General features: G+C 43.5%; 1 protein-coding gene across 15 annotated transcripts in view; it reads left to right on the plus strand.

Moving 5' to 3' along the window:
* The window catches only part of TANC2 (tetratricopeptide repeat, ankyrin repeat and coiled-coil containing 2), a 151,637-nt gene that overhangs the window by 89,505 nt on the left and 44,834 nt on the right, over positions 1–17,298 (plus strand). For all 15 annotated transcript variants that reach the window (XM_072919093.1, XM_072919095.1, XM_072919097.1 and 12 more), the window contains 4 exons: positions 2,346–2,471; positions 5,964–6,245; positions 8,981–9,114; positions 15,644–15,875. In XM_072919093.1, coding sequence (XP_072775194.1) covers positions 2,346–2,471; positions 5,964–6,245; positions 8,981–9,114; positions 15,644–15,875 — 774 coding nt within the window. The remainder of the gene's footprint in view (positions 1–2,345; positions 2,472–5,963; positions 6,246–8,980; positions 9,115–15,643; positions 15,876–17,298) is intronic.

Genomic DNA, 17,298 nt, shown 5'->3' on the forward strand with positions numbered 1-17,298 from the left:
CAAGATTACGGGAGAATATGTTTAAAAAGGAAAAGCCAGATTCTTTACTGTCATTACAATGCAAATGTCTTGGGTTTAAGGTGCCACGACATCATAGCCATTTCTACTATTTCAAAGGATTCATTGCAAGTAAAATAACCTGTCTCATGTTCTCTGAAGAGGTTAAGAGCTCTGGAGTTAAGAGAATGGTGGTACTTTCTATCTACAGAAGATCTGCTCTGTGTCCCATCGCTCCTGGTGGACTATGCCCCAAACATCTCACACCTCACAGCACCTGGCATTTGCAAGTGACTGACATTTTTTGTCTTGCTATAAAATCAACATTAATTTAATTTAAATTCATGTTTGTTCTTTGAAACATTTCTAAATGATGCTGTGCTATACCTTATTGATGTCTTTTACCAGCCTGCTGAGCGTTCCCCTGAAGCTGGTAACAGCAGGGCAGAAAAAAGAGATGGGATTAGAAATATTAAAGCTTTGCTGCCAAGCTGCTTGCCTGGAATTACTCCCTGTTCCTTTATTGTCCCATATTTGTTTCTTGCTGGGTAACTTCTCTGGGATAAAACATGTTGTCTTTTTGTCTGTGTAGACATGTGGAGAAATCCACACTTTGAATTCTGAGTCCTGACTGACACTGCTCCAGAAAACCCAGAGACAATTCTGAGAAATACCTCAAAGAACCTGGGATATTGTCTATTAAATCAGCATCCCTTGGTGAACCAGGCTGCATTGCATAACTGGATTAGTTTTCCTTTTTAATCCCACTTTGGCTGGTCACAGACCTAAAAGCAATGCAGAAATTAGATTTATAGATGGTGAAGTACAAGCCCAGAGTATGGAGATGCAGCACAGACTGAAACCTTGAGATTTCAGACTGAAGAGAGGGGATAGAAAAAACTCAAAAGCTCTGCTTTCATATCCTGCTTGTTTTAGATGAATTCCTTATAAGTGACACTGTGTAAACATATTCCAAAGCAAACAGAGTAGGCTGGGCACCATAAATTTAAATACATATGTGTTCATTTAATTGTCTTTGGAAGTTGTTGACTTGCTTGGTGCACTTAGAGGCAAATACTATTTCAAGAAGAAGCTATCTATCCAGTAAAGTTCAGGAACAACTTTTCCTTCTAGATGTTTATTTTTTAGTAGAGATGTTGCTGCTTTGAAGTACTATGTCAGCTAACACAATTCATGACTCGGGTTAAATTGTGGAAGCAAGTATGATGAGAATTCAAGATTTGGCTTAACATTTTATCATAACACACTAGCTCCTATATGCTTATGGCTCCAGAAAATTTTGTTGTTTAGGCAGTGGATTTATATGGGTGGTTTTTGCCAAAGAGTTTAACCTCATTATCTTTGTGCCTGAATGATGAGAAAGGGAAACCAAGTGTAGTTTCAGAGTTGATTTAAGTCTGTCTGCAAATGTGACATTGCTCAAAGAGTTAATGCTGAGCTGCCAATTCCATGTCCTTGCTCCAGTGACACACGTTGGGTAACCACTTGATAAACCAAATTAGTTGATTAATCCAACTGAAAATTAACCCACCAGAAAACAGGTATATTATTTTTGAGCCTCAGGGTCATCAATGTGGAGACAGTAGCTGGGAATGGGGCAAAAAGCTGCCTTTCTTTTCGTGGTATTCTATGGTAGTCCACATTTTAAGGTAATCATGAATTCACAGTTTTGCTAAAACAGGCTCTTTTTCTCTTTTTTTTTTTTTTTTTTTTTCCAGATACGGTTGAGTTTGTATACAGTCTGTTCTTGGGGAGCAAAGCATAGCAGCACTTACACCTGCTGGCTTTTTTTTTCTTCTTTTTTTATTTTTTTTTTTTTTTAAGATTCTCCCCAAATATCTTCCAAAACAGCACAAAAATACCCATTTTTATAGCAGCCTACAAAGTACAGCCAGTGAATATATTGTGTCCCTGCTGTCAATGAGCAGTTTATAACTGGGAGCAGTTCTTACAACGCATTGTTCCCCGAGAGGGGAGTGAGGCCCTGGCACAGGTTGCCCAGAGAAGCTGTGGCTGCCCCTGGTTCCCTGGAAGTGTCCAAGGTTGGGTTGCAGAGGGCTTGGAGCACCCTGGAATAGTGGAAGGTGTCTTCTTTTATTTGGGAACACCAACAGGAGACCAGACCAGAGCAAATACCAGTGAAGCATGAGAAAAAGTTACCAAAACACTACTTCTTCCTAGGGGAAATGGTACTTGGTTTACATCAGCTCTGTTGTCTCATGGTAGTTGCATCTCCATATATTTTCATTAAAAATAGAAAACTACAGTAAGCAGAGCATGAGATCCAAAAGCTAGGTGTGATGTTCTTCTTTGCTTTCTTGTGGCAGCCACCAGCTCAGCCCACCTGGAAGATCTGGCTTACCTGGACGAGCAGAGACACACTCCCCTGCGCACGTCGCTGCGGATGCCACGGCAGAGCGTGGCCAGCGCCCGGGCACAGCAGGACCTGCGAGGTAAGAGCACAGCGAGGCCCTTGGGGCTTCCCCGTCCTGGGGTGTCTGTGTGGGGAACTCAGGAAGCAGCCACTTCATCCATGTCCATGTGAAAACCAGAATCTCAGAGTGGTTTGGGTTGAAAAGGACCTTAAAGCTCATCCATTCCCACCCTTGCCATGGCAGGACACCTTCCACTGTCCCAGGCTGCTCCAAGCCCTGTCCAGCCTGGCCTGGGACACTGCCAGGGATCATGGGGCAGCCACAGCCGCTCTGGGCACCATGTCAAACCATGACACTGTACCAGGGCCTCACCATCCTCACAGGGAGCAATTCCTTCCTAATAGCTCATCCAGCCCTGCCCTCTGTCCTGTTCTTTCAGGCCCTTATCCAAAGTCCCTCTCCTGCTCTTTTGTAGTCCCTCTCCGCTGAAATAAGGTCATCCCAGAACCTCCTCTTGTCTCTTCTCCAGGATGAATACCCCCAGCTCTCAGCTGGTCTCCTTGGGCTTAATAATTTGATAAGTTATTAAAAACGAGAAATTTTATGGACTACTACTGTTTTGTCTCATTTTTTCAATCAAGGCCAGGGATTGCAGTTCCCTTTTGCATTCTGCAGTGTACCAGTGGGGAAGGAGCCCAGTGCAGTGATGAGGCCACCAGCTCAGCTGCTGCTTGTAGGGTTGCTCACAATGTCTGTATTCAGACAGCTTTTTGAGTTCTAAAAAGCCTTTTGAAGGGGAAAATTTTGTGGTTCTTTGAGGCAAATTCCACAAACAAGACGTTAGCAATGAGAAGAGGAGCCAGGGCTGACATTTTAGTGTTTTGCTTATTATTCCCAGGCAGCTCTTCCTCGATTTGCTCCATCTCCTTGGGATTTCAGCCCACCCTTCAACTTACATCCCTCTTTTAATCTGATCTCAGTCTTCCACCACATGCTTAAGCTGTCACTGTGAAAATCCTGAGTCTGCAGCAGATCACCGGGCTAATGCCTCAGCCCCATCACTTTTTTGTTGCAGAGACGAGTAAGTGGCTGAGAAAGCTCATTTGGGATATTTTCAGGTTGTTTCTGTGCTGTGAGACTGGTTTATTCTTCCCTGCGCATAGAAGAAAGGTTTCTTCTGGCCATACCTGAAATTTTTCCGGTTCTCTAGGGTTTTTTTTTTGTGCCTATCATCTTAGAGTGAGGAACTGGGGAGCTGGAAGGCTCAGTCTGGGTTTTCACCCAACATACTCAACCTGGTATAGCCTGGCTGGACTTCGTACCAAACACAGGAGCCCCCCAAAGAGTGGGTTTGTGGGCTTTGGATGGCAGTCTGCAATGAAATCCTCCTGGCTGTTGAGGCAGTTCTAGAAGTGCATTAGCAGGCAGTAAGTGAAGAAAGCAAAGTTTGACAGACCAAATTTCCATATGTTCAGAAGCAGCAGCTTGCCAAGGCTGTGTAATTTGCAGTGATTGCATCCAAAACATTCAACTTTATTGTAGAAACAGAATCAAATTGTTTTCCAGACACACTTCTGAAACCCTTGTAGCACTACATATTTTCTTTCTGTGCTTTGGTTTGTTATTTTTTCCTTTTTGTGACCGTTGCATGAGAATAGAAGCAGTATTTCAATTTTTTAAAGTTTGTTTCTTATCTTACCTGAGGTGCTGTGCAAACCATCACTATTTGGAAATATTTCCATGTCATTACATATGCAATGGGAGGCCCTTCCCTGAAATGCTGCATTTTGCAGCTATTGCTGTGAAATTGCATCAATCTGGGCTGTTGCAAACTGCAACTCTTTGTTCCAGCTGGAAATCCTAAACTTGTGTTTAATTTTAACATCCCTAGTCTTGGCACTAGGCTGAAATAGTGAAGACATTCATGGCCCTGTACTGGGGGACACATTACAGCCCACTGTCTGTTCCCACTGTTCCAAAATCCCAGTGAGAGAGATTAAATGGGAGATTGTCTCTGCTATTTTTTGTTAAATCAATTATTTTAAGAAGGGGAGCAATAGAAGAATCTCAACACTAAGAGTGTGACAAGGATTCACCCCAGTGACAGCTTTTTAATTGGATGGGGAAGGCAATTTTTGCTTTTCCCATTTTCATCCCTGGGGATTTGAGGCTTTTCAGGTTGCTGTAACCCAAGGCACAAGCTGATGGCTGTGATGTGCTGTGGGTTTTCTTCTCCAGAAAGCAAATACCATCAGTGCTGCAGGATGGGAAGAACCAAGATTTTTGGGTGAGGTTTGGGATGGAGGAGAGGATAGTTCCAACTCACCCAATATACTGTGGATCTGTGTATGTAATATGGCAGTTGTATGCTTTCCTTAAGTTGTTTTTGTTATGTTCAAGGGAGTTTTCTCACAGTATGTGTTTAATACTGTTGTCTTGTGGGTAAGAGAGTTTCATGTGCTTCTTGGAAACACTAAAAAGTAGTTTAACCTTATTAGGCACAGAGGCTGTGGAAAAAAAGGAACTGCTTTCATTCCAGTGGATGTAGATGTTTAAGATGACACTTGAAAGAATCACAGAATCATAAAGGTTTGAAATGCATCCAGTAAGTTCATTAAATCCAACCATTCCCCCAGCACTGCTTAAGGCCACCACTGAGCCATGTCCACAAGTGCCACATCCTTTTAAATGCCTCCAGGGATGGGGATTTCACCACTGCCCTGGGCAGCCCGTGCCAGGGCTGAACAGCCCTTTAAGTGAAGACATTTTCCCTATTATCCAAAAGTTGCAGTCTAAAGCAAGTGAAGGAAACAAACTCAGACATTTGCTTCATTTAACATAATACACCCAGATCTGGGTTGCTTGAATTGAAGTTTTCAATAACAGGGAAGAGCCCAGTTGCATATGGTAGGAAGTGTTTAAGTTCAGTATTTTAATTTGTTGCTTGGGCTCCACAGAAGTTGTACAGTATTTCTTCAGCACCAGAACACATGGTCTGTTGGGGAGATATTTCTTGCTCTTCTTGATAACTTTATAGTGCTTTAAAGCATCATTTATCATTGTGAAAAGAGAAGATGTTTTAATTGCCAAACACGAATATCCTGTCAACAATCTGGCTTAATTTGCTTACTCCAGAAGAATTGAAATAACTTTGCTTAGATTGAATTAACACTTGTAGGTGCTGAGATTGTTGTGGGCGCATTGGATTGAAGAGGTGAGCATGCCTTGTGTGTCTCTCTGTTCAGCTATCAGTCCTGTCTCCCAGGAGGTGCTGTGCAGAGTGCACCTTCTGACAAGGGCCTTCAGAGGTGGTGGATTTAAGAAGAAAATTAATTTTTCCAGCCACAATTTTTACCCAGCTGTAAGCTACTCCCTGTAAAATCCTCAATGCCTTTGATGGAAAATACTGTGAATGAGACAGATGCTTTCACAGCAAACCTGTGGGTGATGCAGAATTGTGTTTTCACCTTTTGTAAAGGAAGGATTTCTGTGTGAGATAAACATCCATTTCCAAACTCTGCTTTTCCATCTGGTGTGGACATTGATGTCCTTCCGTGTCTCCCTTTCCAGTGCGCTTCGCGCCCTACAGACCCCCTGACATCTCCCTGAAGCCGCTGCTCTTCGAGGTGCCCAGCATCACCACCGAGTCCGTGTTCGTGGGCCGGGACTGGGTGTTCCACGAGATCGATGCGCAGCTGCAGAGCTCCAATGCCAGCGTCAACCGCGGCGTGGTGATCGTCGGGAACATCGGCTTCGGCAAAACCGCCATCATCTCCAGGCTGGTCGCGCTCAGCTGCCACGGCACGAGGATGAGGCAGATTGCTTCAGATAGCCCCCACGCCTCTCCAAAACGTAAGGACAGCAGCACATGGGTCTCCAAAACTCAGAGCTTTTACATCAGCTTTTAGAGTGGTCTTCGCTGAAATAACCCCATTTCTCTTCAGGCCCAAGGAATCAGCTTAGTCTTTGTTGTCAGGAAAAGGAAGGACCTTTGAGAAATATGTCATAGAAGCCATGAATGATTTGGGTTGGAAAGGACTTTAAAGATTATCTCATTCCAACTCCCTGCCACAGGCAGAGGCACCTTCTACTATCCCAGGTTTCTCCAAGCCTCATCCAACCTGGCCTTGGTTACTTCCAGAGATGGGGCAGCCACAACTTCCCTGGGCAGATTGTGCCAGGGTCTCCTCACCCTCACAGGGAGCAATTTCTTCCTAATACCTAATATAAATTCTTTCTAATCTAAATCTGCCTTCTTTCAGCTTGAAGCCCTTCCCTCTTGTCCTATCCCTCCATGCCCTTGCGTAAAGTCCCTCTTCATCTCTCTTGGAGTCCCTCCAGGTAATGCTACAGGCAGCTTTATATTGCTCCTGTTCCAGAGCTGCTTTTGAAGAGTCATAGTAGTCTGTCTCTGACTTGTCTGGCTTAGAAACATCACAGACTTTCTCTGGCTAGGAAGACTCCAATTTTAGAATCACAGAATCACAGAATGGTTTGGGTTTGAAGGGACCTTTAAAGGTCATGTAGTCCAATCCCCCTGCTTATGACATCTCCAGCCAGATCAGGCAGCTAGTATTCTATGATTATGAATCCTTGCCAATGCATTCTTCTTCCCATACGGAATGTTTATCTCATTGAATCATGGTGTAAATATTCCATGCAGGTCACAAGCCCCTGTAGGCTCAGGACCCAAGATTGCTCTACCTCCTGTGGTCCCGTCCAATGGCAGGTTTGCAGGTAGAGATGACAACATTTTAAAATCACTCAGCTTTCAGTGAGTGAGTAAGACAGGACTAAAAATATTGAGTTAGGTACCTGAAGGTATCTCTAAGGATGTAGGTCACTGTATCTCAGTGAAGCTGTAGTTAAATCTGTTTACTGGAAATGCCGTGTTCTTGCCCTGTCACAAGAGCTGAAATGTCACTGGGATTGGCATGTTGAACAGCGTCACTTGTCAGAGCTAAATAAACTATGTAGTGAAAGGCAGGGCTTGTTTCTATATTTTAACTGGAGCTCTGCAGTGCACCAGCTGCGACTGTGTGTCCCCGGTCTCCTTAGGATGATGGTGGACATAAAAGATACAGCCGTGCTAAACTCCTTCTGAGCTAAAAGCTGGATTTCTCACATGGGGTGCCTTGCACCCTTTTGTCCACAGATGATGAAGATCCTTGGTCCCACCTAACACATTGTTTAGTTCACTCTGGAGTGTCCATGGAGTTGAAAGCTGAATGATTCCTCAGTGTTAGTTATTAGGATGGAAACCTTCAGAACCAGTAATTAATTAGACTTGATTTCCTAAAGAGATCACAAGTCTAGCTATAGAAGATAATAATTACTCTGCAAGATCCTTGTGGGTCCCTTCCAATTCAGGATATTTATCTCTGATTTTGTGATGAGTTTCTTTGTCATTTCTTTTTCCACATGCTGAAAAAAAAATCTATTATGCTTATTAAATCTATGCTAATTAATACATGCTAATCAGGTGGTCTCACTCCGCTACAGCAGTTATGCAATCAGCTAATTAAACTGGCTTCAATACAGCCTCATACTTCCAGTTCCTCTCTCAGAAAATTAATACAGGTGACAGTGATGTTATGCTCAGAATCAAGAACATGCCTCATTCTAACACATTCAGGGTTTAATTATGGAGGCAGCAGTCGTTCTCCTCTGTTATTTGCCATTAAATGGGTCATTGTTTGCATGATTATTTCCAGTCAAGCTCAGGGATGCACTGCAGCAATCCAGTCAGGAGAATCCTCTGCCCACACAGACTGCACTTCAGAGTGGTGTTGCTCTTAAAATAATCAATAATTGGATATCACCAAGTGCTGCATGTTGTGGTGTCATTCAAAAACCCTCCATATGAGTACTTTGGAATGAAAATAAAAATAGTTTGGGAGTGTTCTCCACAAAGGCCAGGTGGATGAGCTTCTGTAGCAATCCGCTGGTAAAGCAAATTTCTGCTTTTCCAGGCAAAGAAAGCAGCTAAAATGCACTAGGACACAGTTAAACTTGCCAGAGATGACTCCAGGATAATTTATTATTTGCTTGCAAGCCTTTTCCAGATCCTTGTGCTGCTCCTGCTCCTCTCCCCTGATTAAATTAATGGGCTTCAGATGGCTGTATTAGCTGGGGCTCTTGGTTTATTTATGTTAGAAAATAGGCCTGTAATTCAGAAAAATTGGCTGTCTGTACTGAAGGAGGACTTGGAACCAAATTAACCAGTGATTGTTCATAACAAGGGAAGGTCTGTTGGCAGAAATAGAGAGCAGGAGAGCTCTGCACTCAAATCCACCAAACCTGAAGGCAGAGCCTGCCAGAGGGCCCAGTTCACTCCATTATTGTCATTATTTTGAAGTCAGTGAAATTACAGTGGGGAAGATGAATAAGACAAGCTCAAGGCTTTTTATTAGTGGTCCTTTTCTGCTTCCAAAAGAAGTTTCTTGAGAAGCCTCTGGCCTGGAAATCCCTGAAATCCCAACCAGAGTATTTGCGGGAAGCATTTTAACTGCCACACGTAGGAAACAGCAGCTGCCTGGTTGTTAATAATAATGTTCGTGCTTGTCCTAACCTCTTTCCTTGGGCAGATGTGGATGCCAGCCGAGAGCTGCCCTTGGCACAGCCACCATCCGCACACGCATCCATCGCGAGCGGGAGCTGCCCGGGCACGCCCGAGATGCGCCGGCGCCAGGAGGAGGCCATGCGGAGATTGGCCTCGCAGGTACGGAACACCCAGCCCAGGCTCCTCGAGGAAAGGGTAGCTTTAGTGGGACTCCTTGGACCTTCTGCTTGACGTCACTTGGAACAATCCGTGTGTTCCAATGCTCACTTGGGGAGCCTCGAGAGAGACTTCTGGAAGGAGTTTTAGTACCCAGGAAAGTTATTTCTCTAAAATGAAACTCCCTCTACATCAAATATACTTCCCTGTTACTCTGAGGGTTTGTCTTTCACAGGCACCCTACTTTCGCATCACAAATGTTAGGATATGACACAATTGTTGAAATGATTGTGGTTTTTCTTCAGCACTGAGAACAAAATTGCCCAGTGCTTGAGCAGTGTTTTGTTTGAAAAGGGCAAGTACTGTACTTGGGGAAGGCACAAGCTGAGTGTTAATGCTGTGTGTGCACTTGGGAATCTTTTGGAAAATTCTCTGAAGTAGACCATAGCCTTTGGAACAATACACAAATTACTTTCTGTTTTGGCAGGAATGGTTTGTATGGAACATATGGAACACTGTCACTTACGTACATAAGATTTACAGTTTGAATTTGTTTGTATTACTGAGATTTAACCCTAATTCTGTGGTGGTGGGAAGGTAACATTCTATTGCTTTGGAATCCAAGGAATTTGCTCTTGTTCCTCCTCCACCTTTTGGGAGGATTGGAGCAGGTAATGCTTTCCTGTCACCTGCTCCCACTTCAGAAAGGAAAATAGCGAGAAAAGTCTGTGTTCTAAGTTATTACTAGGATGTGTTTTGCTTGGCTTTTTATGCCAGATACTGTCTTGTCCTGTCTGCTTTCCTGCTGCACACAGATAGCCAAACCAGTAGCATGTGCAGTATAAACAAATACTAAGGTTTGATACTCTCCTCTTCCACATGGAGTTCTTGAAAGGAATGCAATGCCTAAGTCTGGTTTTGTTCAGGTTGCATTAGTCATTGTATTCCTTGCGAATCTGAAGCTCTGCAGACTACCAGAAAGGGCAGTAAAGTGTGCTATCTCTGCTTAAAATACCTCATCTATCACTTCCCCTGAATGCTTAAGTCATCCTGCTGAGAATGTAATTGATAAATGGATGCTGTATAGCTTCAGTTTCCTCCCGGAAAAGGTAAGGAATATGGTTCTTTCAAACACTGTATCACATCCATGGCATAGATCGCTCACTGAAGCTTTTTTGGCATCTCTGATCACTGGAGAAAGAGCTAAAAACAATCCTTACAGCCAAAATAAAGTAAAAATAGGTTGTTGTACCTTGGCTGCAGACTATTTAGGAAGGGTTCTAAGGTCCTTCAATCTGTCTGGATGGAAAAATATTTCTTGGATGCGTGTGTTTTTTAGTTGTGTTTACACTGAAGTCAGAATTGAAGCACAGAAGAAAGTGTTGACAGTGATGGACAACCACAATTGTCAGGGTTATTTTAGGAGTTACATGAACCATATGTGAGGAGCTGGATAAAGCTGTGTGCAGATGTTCCACCTCTGCCTACACTGAGCAGAGCAGAATGTTCTCAGATGGGGCTGAGGTCCCTGTGCTGGAGACATGCAGATCGTTACAAAAGCAGATTAATAATATACAAACAGTCTTTGGTAATGGCTGGTGCAGGCTCCAGAATGCTGGTGGGAAGCTCATTGTCCTCTCACCCACTCCCCTTCCCTCTGAAAATGTCACTTATCCCAATATTCAGAAGTTGTGTGTCTGTGATGACAGAAATGAAAGGTGAGCGAACAGTTGTTTTTCCTCCTCTGAATTACTCAGGGTTGTACTCTTATGCCTGATTTTTGTACAGTAAATTCTTGGGAGGAAAGTTTGCATTTAGCTCTTAATGTCAGAGATGAACAAATCATCAACTTTAGAAATAAGTAACTGTTGACAGGCAAGCAGGAGCTCGACTCAGTCCTGCCATGCTGACCTCTCCTTTTCCCTGAAGGTTTATCCTTTACTCACAGAGAATTTTTAATGGACTGGCTACCCAGTTTTAACTAACCCATTTAACAGCTTTTTTTCTTCGGGTTTCTGGATGCTGTGTGGTGGCTTGTGGTTGCAGCACTTAAACAAATGGACCTGAAACCCAGCTCAACTGCACTAATGGGTTGTACCCTGTGCAGAGCAGCTGGTGGAGGAGCTGCACATCCATTGCATTAGTTCATTTTTCTGATGCTGAACGCAGCTGGTGGCTCCAGAGGCTCTTCTCCCCATCCTCCAAGCCATATCCAAAGCATCACTAACATTGCTGCAGGCATATAAAAAGAGAGTGCTCCCACCTTACGCAGAGGTGGAGGGATTAATTGCTGCTGAGCTTTGATGCCCTGGGCCACTAATGAGTTTCAGAAAGCATTTACCAGCGTACTCAGCTATGTAAAGGTAATGAACATTCCCAATAAACTGGGTCACCACGTGCCACATACTGGGTCACAGTCACATGCAGCGCTAATGGCCATTTCCATTGTCACAGCCAGCATTGTGCCTGGCATGTGGCACAGTGGCAGGTCAGTGTTACAGTGCATTTATTTGAAGCTATTTTGTATGGGTCAAAAAAAAAAAAAAATCTTGTTAAAAGTTAAAATACAGTGCTGAAGCCATTTAAGAGCACTGGAGGAGTGAATGGGGTGTTGCTGTGAGCTCAGGGGTCTGGGAGGTTTGTCCGAGGGGGACTGGCTGTCCTTGCACGACAGGCTTCCAGAAGGAAGCCAAGACAAACCACAGAGGAAGCATGATGGCAAAGGAATGCTGCCTGAATGGAGTAGATTTTGTTTCAGAAGCATTGCTGGAGAATTGCATAAAATTGGCCTGTGCTAATAATTAAAAATAACTTATTTCCCTTGAGACATCTCCAGACCCTCCCTCTCCTTTGATCTTCATGCTGTCCTTCCAGCCTTTCCTGTTACTGTCATCTTCTCCCTCTCCTGCCATGTCACTTGTTTCCCTTCTCTTTCTTTTCTTTTCCTCCTTCACAGTTCAGTCCCTTCTCACCCTCTGCACTTGATGACTGATACACGATCTATTTTGTGTCTCATTTTTCCCTCTCCTTTGGCCTCTCACCCTCGTCCTCTTGCTCCATTCATGTGGCTTGTGCCCACTCATCCACTAGCATTTTCCATTATCCTCAGAATAGGTGTTTTGCTGTTAACATCCTTCATCCTGCAACTGTTTCTCTTGGACGGTGGGAAGGTAAAGGCTACATGAGGCTGGATGAAGGCAGAATTGGGAAGAGACTGTGGCAAAAAGGGAGAGTAAGAATGACTGGTGTTGGAAGGGTTGGGAGAAGAGACTCCTGAAGACCTACTGGGTTAAATACTTAGAAAGAATACAAATAATGTCTTTGTCATTTTGCTTTGGCAGTGACAAAGATGAAGTTTATGTTATTTCAGCGTAAATGAGCAGGTACTTTGAGCACTGAACTGGATAAAGGTGTTACTTTTCCCATCCTTTGTTGTAACCCACTTCTTGCTTTAGGGTTGCTGATATAGACCTTGTGTGCTTTGCAATCCAGTGATTTGAATTTAGTCAAACTTTAAAACAAGGAAATCATTTAGCAAACCTGATAGCTGAAATAAAGGTTTAAAAGTTTTGGAAGTCTAATTTAGTGTTTATAACATTTAGTGCAACAGGATGACTAAGTTCAAATTGAAACTACGGTTAGAAAAATTATGTCTTAAATTGTATCAGAAACAAATAACAGTTTGCTGAACACAACATCCAGGCATGCCCATACTTTTGGAACCACAGGATGTTCACTGATGATTTCATTTTTTGTAGTAGTTTCTAGATAAAATTAAATTTTTAACTCAAGGATTTGTTTGTGATAAGGCTTAGTTGGAACTTGTTCAAACATTATTTTGAGGCAAAATAGATCTGTTGAAAACTATGCTTTTATTGAGAGAGGGCACACCTTTTCCAGTGAAAAGTTAATTTCCAGGGTATACAAGGGGTTTTTATGTCTGGGTTTTTTTTTTTGCTTATCTAGTCAACAAAAAGGAGGAGAGACCAAAATCACCTCAGAATGATAACTAGAACAGAGAGTGGTCATTTCAGATGCTGAGCAAAGTCTGCATGTGGTCTCACATATCATAGAAAAGAATCCTTAGCAGTGAAGCTGGTAATCCATCCCTCTCCCTGAAGAAATTAACCTTGAACAATTTGTGAAGTATTTAAGGTGAAATAATTGGAAAGAGACCTTTCCCAGAGCATTGCTGCCATTCAACATATACAGGGTAGAAAGAACACTTTGAACCTGTTGGGAGTGAGTCCCATCCACACCACCCCCTGGCTGTCCTGGTGGGTCTTACACTCACTTCTCACATTAACCTGGTCTCATTCCCAAGGGTGGAACAGGACTGGAAACCTTGAAAAGTTTTACAGTGTGAGAAAACTGCTTCCCACCCAGCTCCGTGTAAGTGAGGAGCCTGATTCTCAGCCCAATCTCCAGCACCAGGCTGCACTCGCAGCACTGGCTTTTGGCAGCCCCTCTGTGAAGATAGAGAAAATGTCACAGAGAATAAATAACATCAAGATGAAATTCTGGCTCAGGTTGCATTTTCTAAGAACGTCATTCTGCCTTTGCTTTGGTTGACTTCCCAGAATCTTCCTTTGCTTACTGGTTTAGCTTCAGATCCACCCATTAAGCGTTATGTTTATCCTATGGTTATAAGGCTTAGTTCATACACCAGTAAATCAAGCACAGGGATCGGGAATCATGGAATCCTATAATTGCTAAGATTTGAAAAGACCTCTTAAGACCATGAAGTCCAACTGTAATGCATGGGAAGTGGCTGAAATTAATTGGGTTGTAATTGCATGTGTGTCCCGAAATCCAATGGTGATGATGATTACACATGACCCTTTTTCCATGACATGACTCTTCAGATTCCTGGAATCAATTAATTGGCCTCTCATTAAAAGAGACTTTATTTTTGTGTCTACACACAAACTGAATAGGAAATCAGAGTAATTTCTGTTAGTGGAACCTGATATCAAGGAATGGCAACTTGCAAACTTCATTCTGTGAAATGCACAAGTTATAATCCCCAAGTAAATAGGATTGATGAAAAGAAATCATTACCTCTATAATTACTTTACATAGTGCTGTTCTCTAAGGGAATTCATTATATTTTAACTGTCTGTTAGGAAAAATTCTGTAAGGAATTTGGAGGTATCCGTTAAAACTTAAATACATGTATTAGAGCTTGTTGCTTGAAATAACAGCCCAGCTTTCTCATCGCTGCATGTGTCACACCTCGTTTTGACTGGAAAAGAGATTACTGCATTTAATTAAAAGCCAGTGCTGAACCAGCAATGGGTGAGGACCCCACAGCCTGATGTGTTAATTCCTTGGTACCATCCTTCACCGCCCTAGCCACCCTGGAGCCTCCTGCAGTCTAAGGGATGGGTTTTGCAGTTGGAGAGACAGAAAGCCTTCATCATGTCCAAAGCCATGGGCACATTTCATCCCAGCTGCCCTGAGCTTCAGAGGAGCTTTTCCTTTTCACAATGTCCTCAGCTATATTGTCCTTCCCAAGTTCAAAAATGCAATTTATTTTGCAACATTCTGTGCTACAGTGCTCCAGGGCAGTGATGGTTTTGGTACAGAACTGCTTCCACCTGCCTTGCTGAGATATTTTTGGATATTCAGTGATATTTGAAAAGAAAACCCAGTCCAGAATGGGAGCTGGAGAAAAGCTTTGTGCCCTGGCAGAGGTTCATTCGAAATGGGCAGGCAGTGCCTGAGGATGGAGGCAGCAAGGGAGCTGGGCTGGAGTGGTGCCAGAGCAGCTTCCCAGGGGATTCACAAGCAGAGACAAATTTTTGAGGGACTTTTTTATATTGCAAAAGAAAACAAGAAAGTTGGCAGCATGGCCTAAGAAGATATCACTGGTTTTCTGCTTATTTTAATAGGTGGGCAGAATGTAGCAGGGTTCTAGCAGAGTTTGCTGAGCTGGAAAAATCAGGGAAAAGCTGGGGAAAGGAGAACCTTTTTTTTTTCCTTTTTTTTCTTATTATTTGAAATTATTTTTTTAATGAAGTGTGGGATCACAATGTATGAGTAGAGTATAGTGAGCCTGCCGTCGCCCCCAGCTCAGGGGAATCTGTACCCACAGTGCTGCCTCGTTGTGATGGACTCAGGGAGTGCTGTCTGTCCACTTCCACAGAACTTGACATATGAAAACAAAGAAAGTAAAGAATAAGTTCAGGAAAATAATCACAAGTTTTTACTGGCACCAAGTCCTTAAACAGAACTCAGACCAAAATCCAAGCTCAGGACAACACTTCAGAGACATCAACCACTGTCACTGTCTGTCTCTGCAAACAGCTACGGCTTAATTTCATTTATTCCTCAAGTGGGAGGTCCAGTCATTTTTCAGGATCAGTGCCTGTTTTTACCACCTTATTTGTCTGCATTCTTGTCGTAGGTAGTTAACACTCATTGCTCTTAAAGACTTCACGTGCCAGAACAGATCAAACTCATCAAAGGAAAAAACGCTGCTTTTACAGCTGTCCCAATACAGAGTTTTTCACTCTTTTCTCTTTGCTAGGTCGTAGCTTACCACTACTGCCAGGCTGACAACGCCTACACCTGCCTGGTGCCCGAGTTTGTGCACAACGTGGCCGCCCTGCTCTGCCGCTCGCCACAGTTCGTGGCGTACCGGGAGCAGCTGCTGCACGAGCCGCACCTGCAGAGCCTGCTCAGCCTCCGCTCCTGCGTGCAGGACCCCATGGCCTCCTTCCGCAGGGGGGTCCTGGAACCCCTGGAGAGCCTGCACAAAGGTACTGGTGTTCCTCGCACTGCCCCAACCTTCCATGCACCTTTTTTATTATGGTTTTTAAAATGATGCTTAATTGGGTTCTGGGTGTTGAAATGAAGCGATGGATTTAATCTGTCTGCATCGCTTCTCAAGCTGAAGAGAAGAAATGGGATCTAGAGAAGCTGGGAAGACTGAGAATCATGGAATGGTTTGTGTTGGAAGGGACCTTAAAGCTCATCCCATTCCACCCCTGCCATGGGCAGGGACACCTTCCACTACACCAAGCTGCTCCAAGCCCCATCCAGTCTGGCCTTGGGCACTTCAGGGACCCAGGGACAGCCACAGCTGCTCTGGGCAACCCTGTGCCAGGGCATCCCCATCTTCACAGGAAGGAATTTTTTCCCAGTATCCCATTTGGCCTTCCTTTTTCTTGCTTCTTTCATATCCCAAACCTGTCCTTGCAGTTCTCAAGGTGAAAACAAGGAACCAGTTCCATTCACAGGACTGCTTACAGCAAAATGTTCTGATTTATTTGTGTAGGGGTGACGTGACTTTTTTTTGCTTTCCCTGTCACTGTTTAGTGGATTTTGGAGATTCTGAAGCTTTCACCAAAGGACTGGTATCATAAAATCCATAGACACCCTGTGTAAAGCTTCTGGGGGAGCTGATGACAAGCCTTATCCTGATAACAGACTTAGAGCTTTTTCTAGTATAGCATTGATTTTGTCTTCTTTTCTTTCTCCCCTCTGCAAGTTATAAGTAATTCATTGTGACAGTCACTAAATTTAAGATCTTTGCTTGTTGCCATGAAAACTGTCAGAGCATTGCAGAGTTCAAGATTATTGTCCTGCAGAATCATGTTTATTACTATGCCTGTGCTGCATCTTGGCTGCAAAAATAGTTCAGTTAATTTTGTTACCACCCTACACACTACAGTGTAAGATCCAACATGAAGTAGATGCAACTTTTGCCAGATTCAAAGCCCTGATGTTCAAATCAGCTCTTCAAAACTGTGTCAAGCTCTGAGCAGCAGCATCAGGGTCCAGCCTGCCCTGTTCCACCAGGCACAAAACATAAGTAGAGCCAGCCCAGCATGACAGTGGTTGGTTTTCCTGGCATGGAGAAATGTCACTGTGGAAGGAGTGTGGTTGCTCTTTCCTGCCATCACTCTTGGCAAAAAGAAAAAGAAAAAGGGTACATGTAGGAACCACTGCTCTAGAGGAAAATAATTCTTGGTTATTACAGTAGATCTTTAGGAGATGTTTCAGCTCTTGATTTCAGAGTGTTTTGGAGGATTCTTATTTTTCTTGTCAAGGAGGTTGACCCCCATCTGGCCCTAAATTCTGAGAGGTGGAAAAAATTGATCTGAAATCTTTTTTTTTTCCTTTCCTCTTGGCCTCTGCACTCAGCACAGCTCCAGTGGAGCCACTGACCAAGACTCTCAC

The sequence above is a fragment of the Taeniopygia guttata genome, chromosome 27, assembly GCF_048771995.1.
Source record: "Taeniopygia guttata chromosome 27, bTaeGut7.mat, whole genome shotgun sequence".
In the NCBI taxonomy this organism is placed as follows: domain Eukaryota; kingdom Metazoa; phylum Chordata; class Aves; order Passeriformes; family Estrildidae; genus Taeniopygia; species Taeniopygia guttata.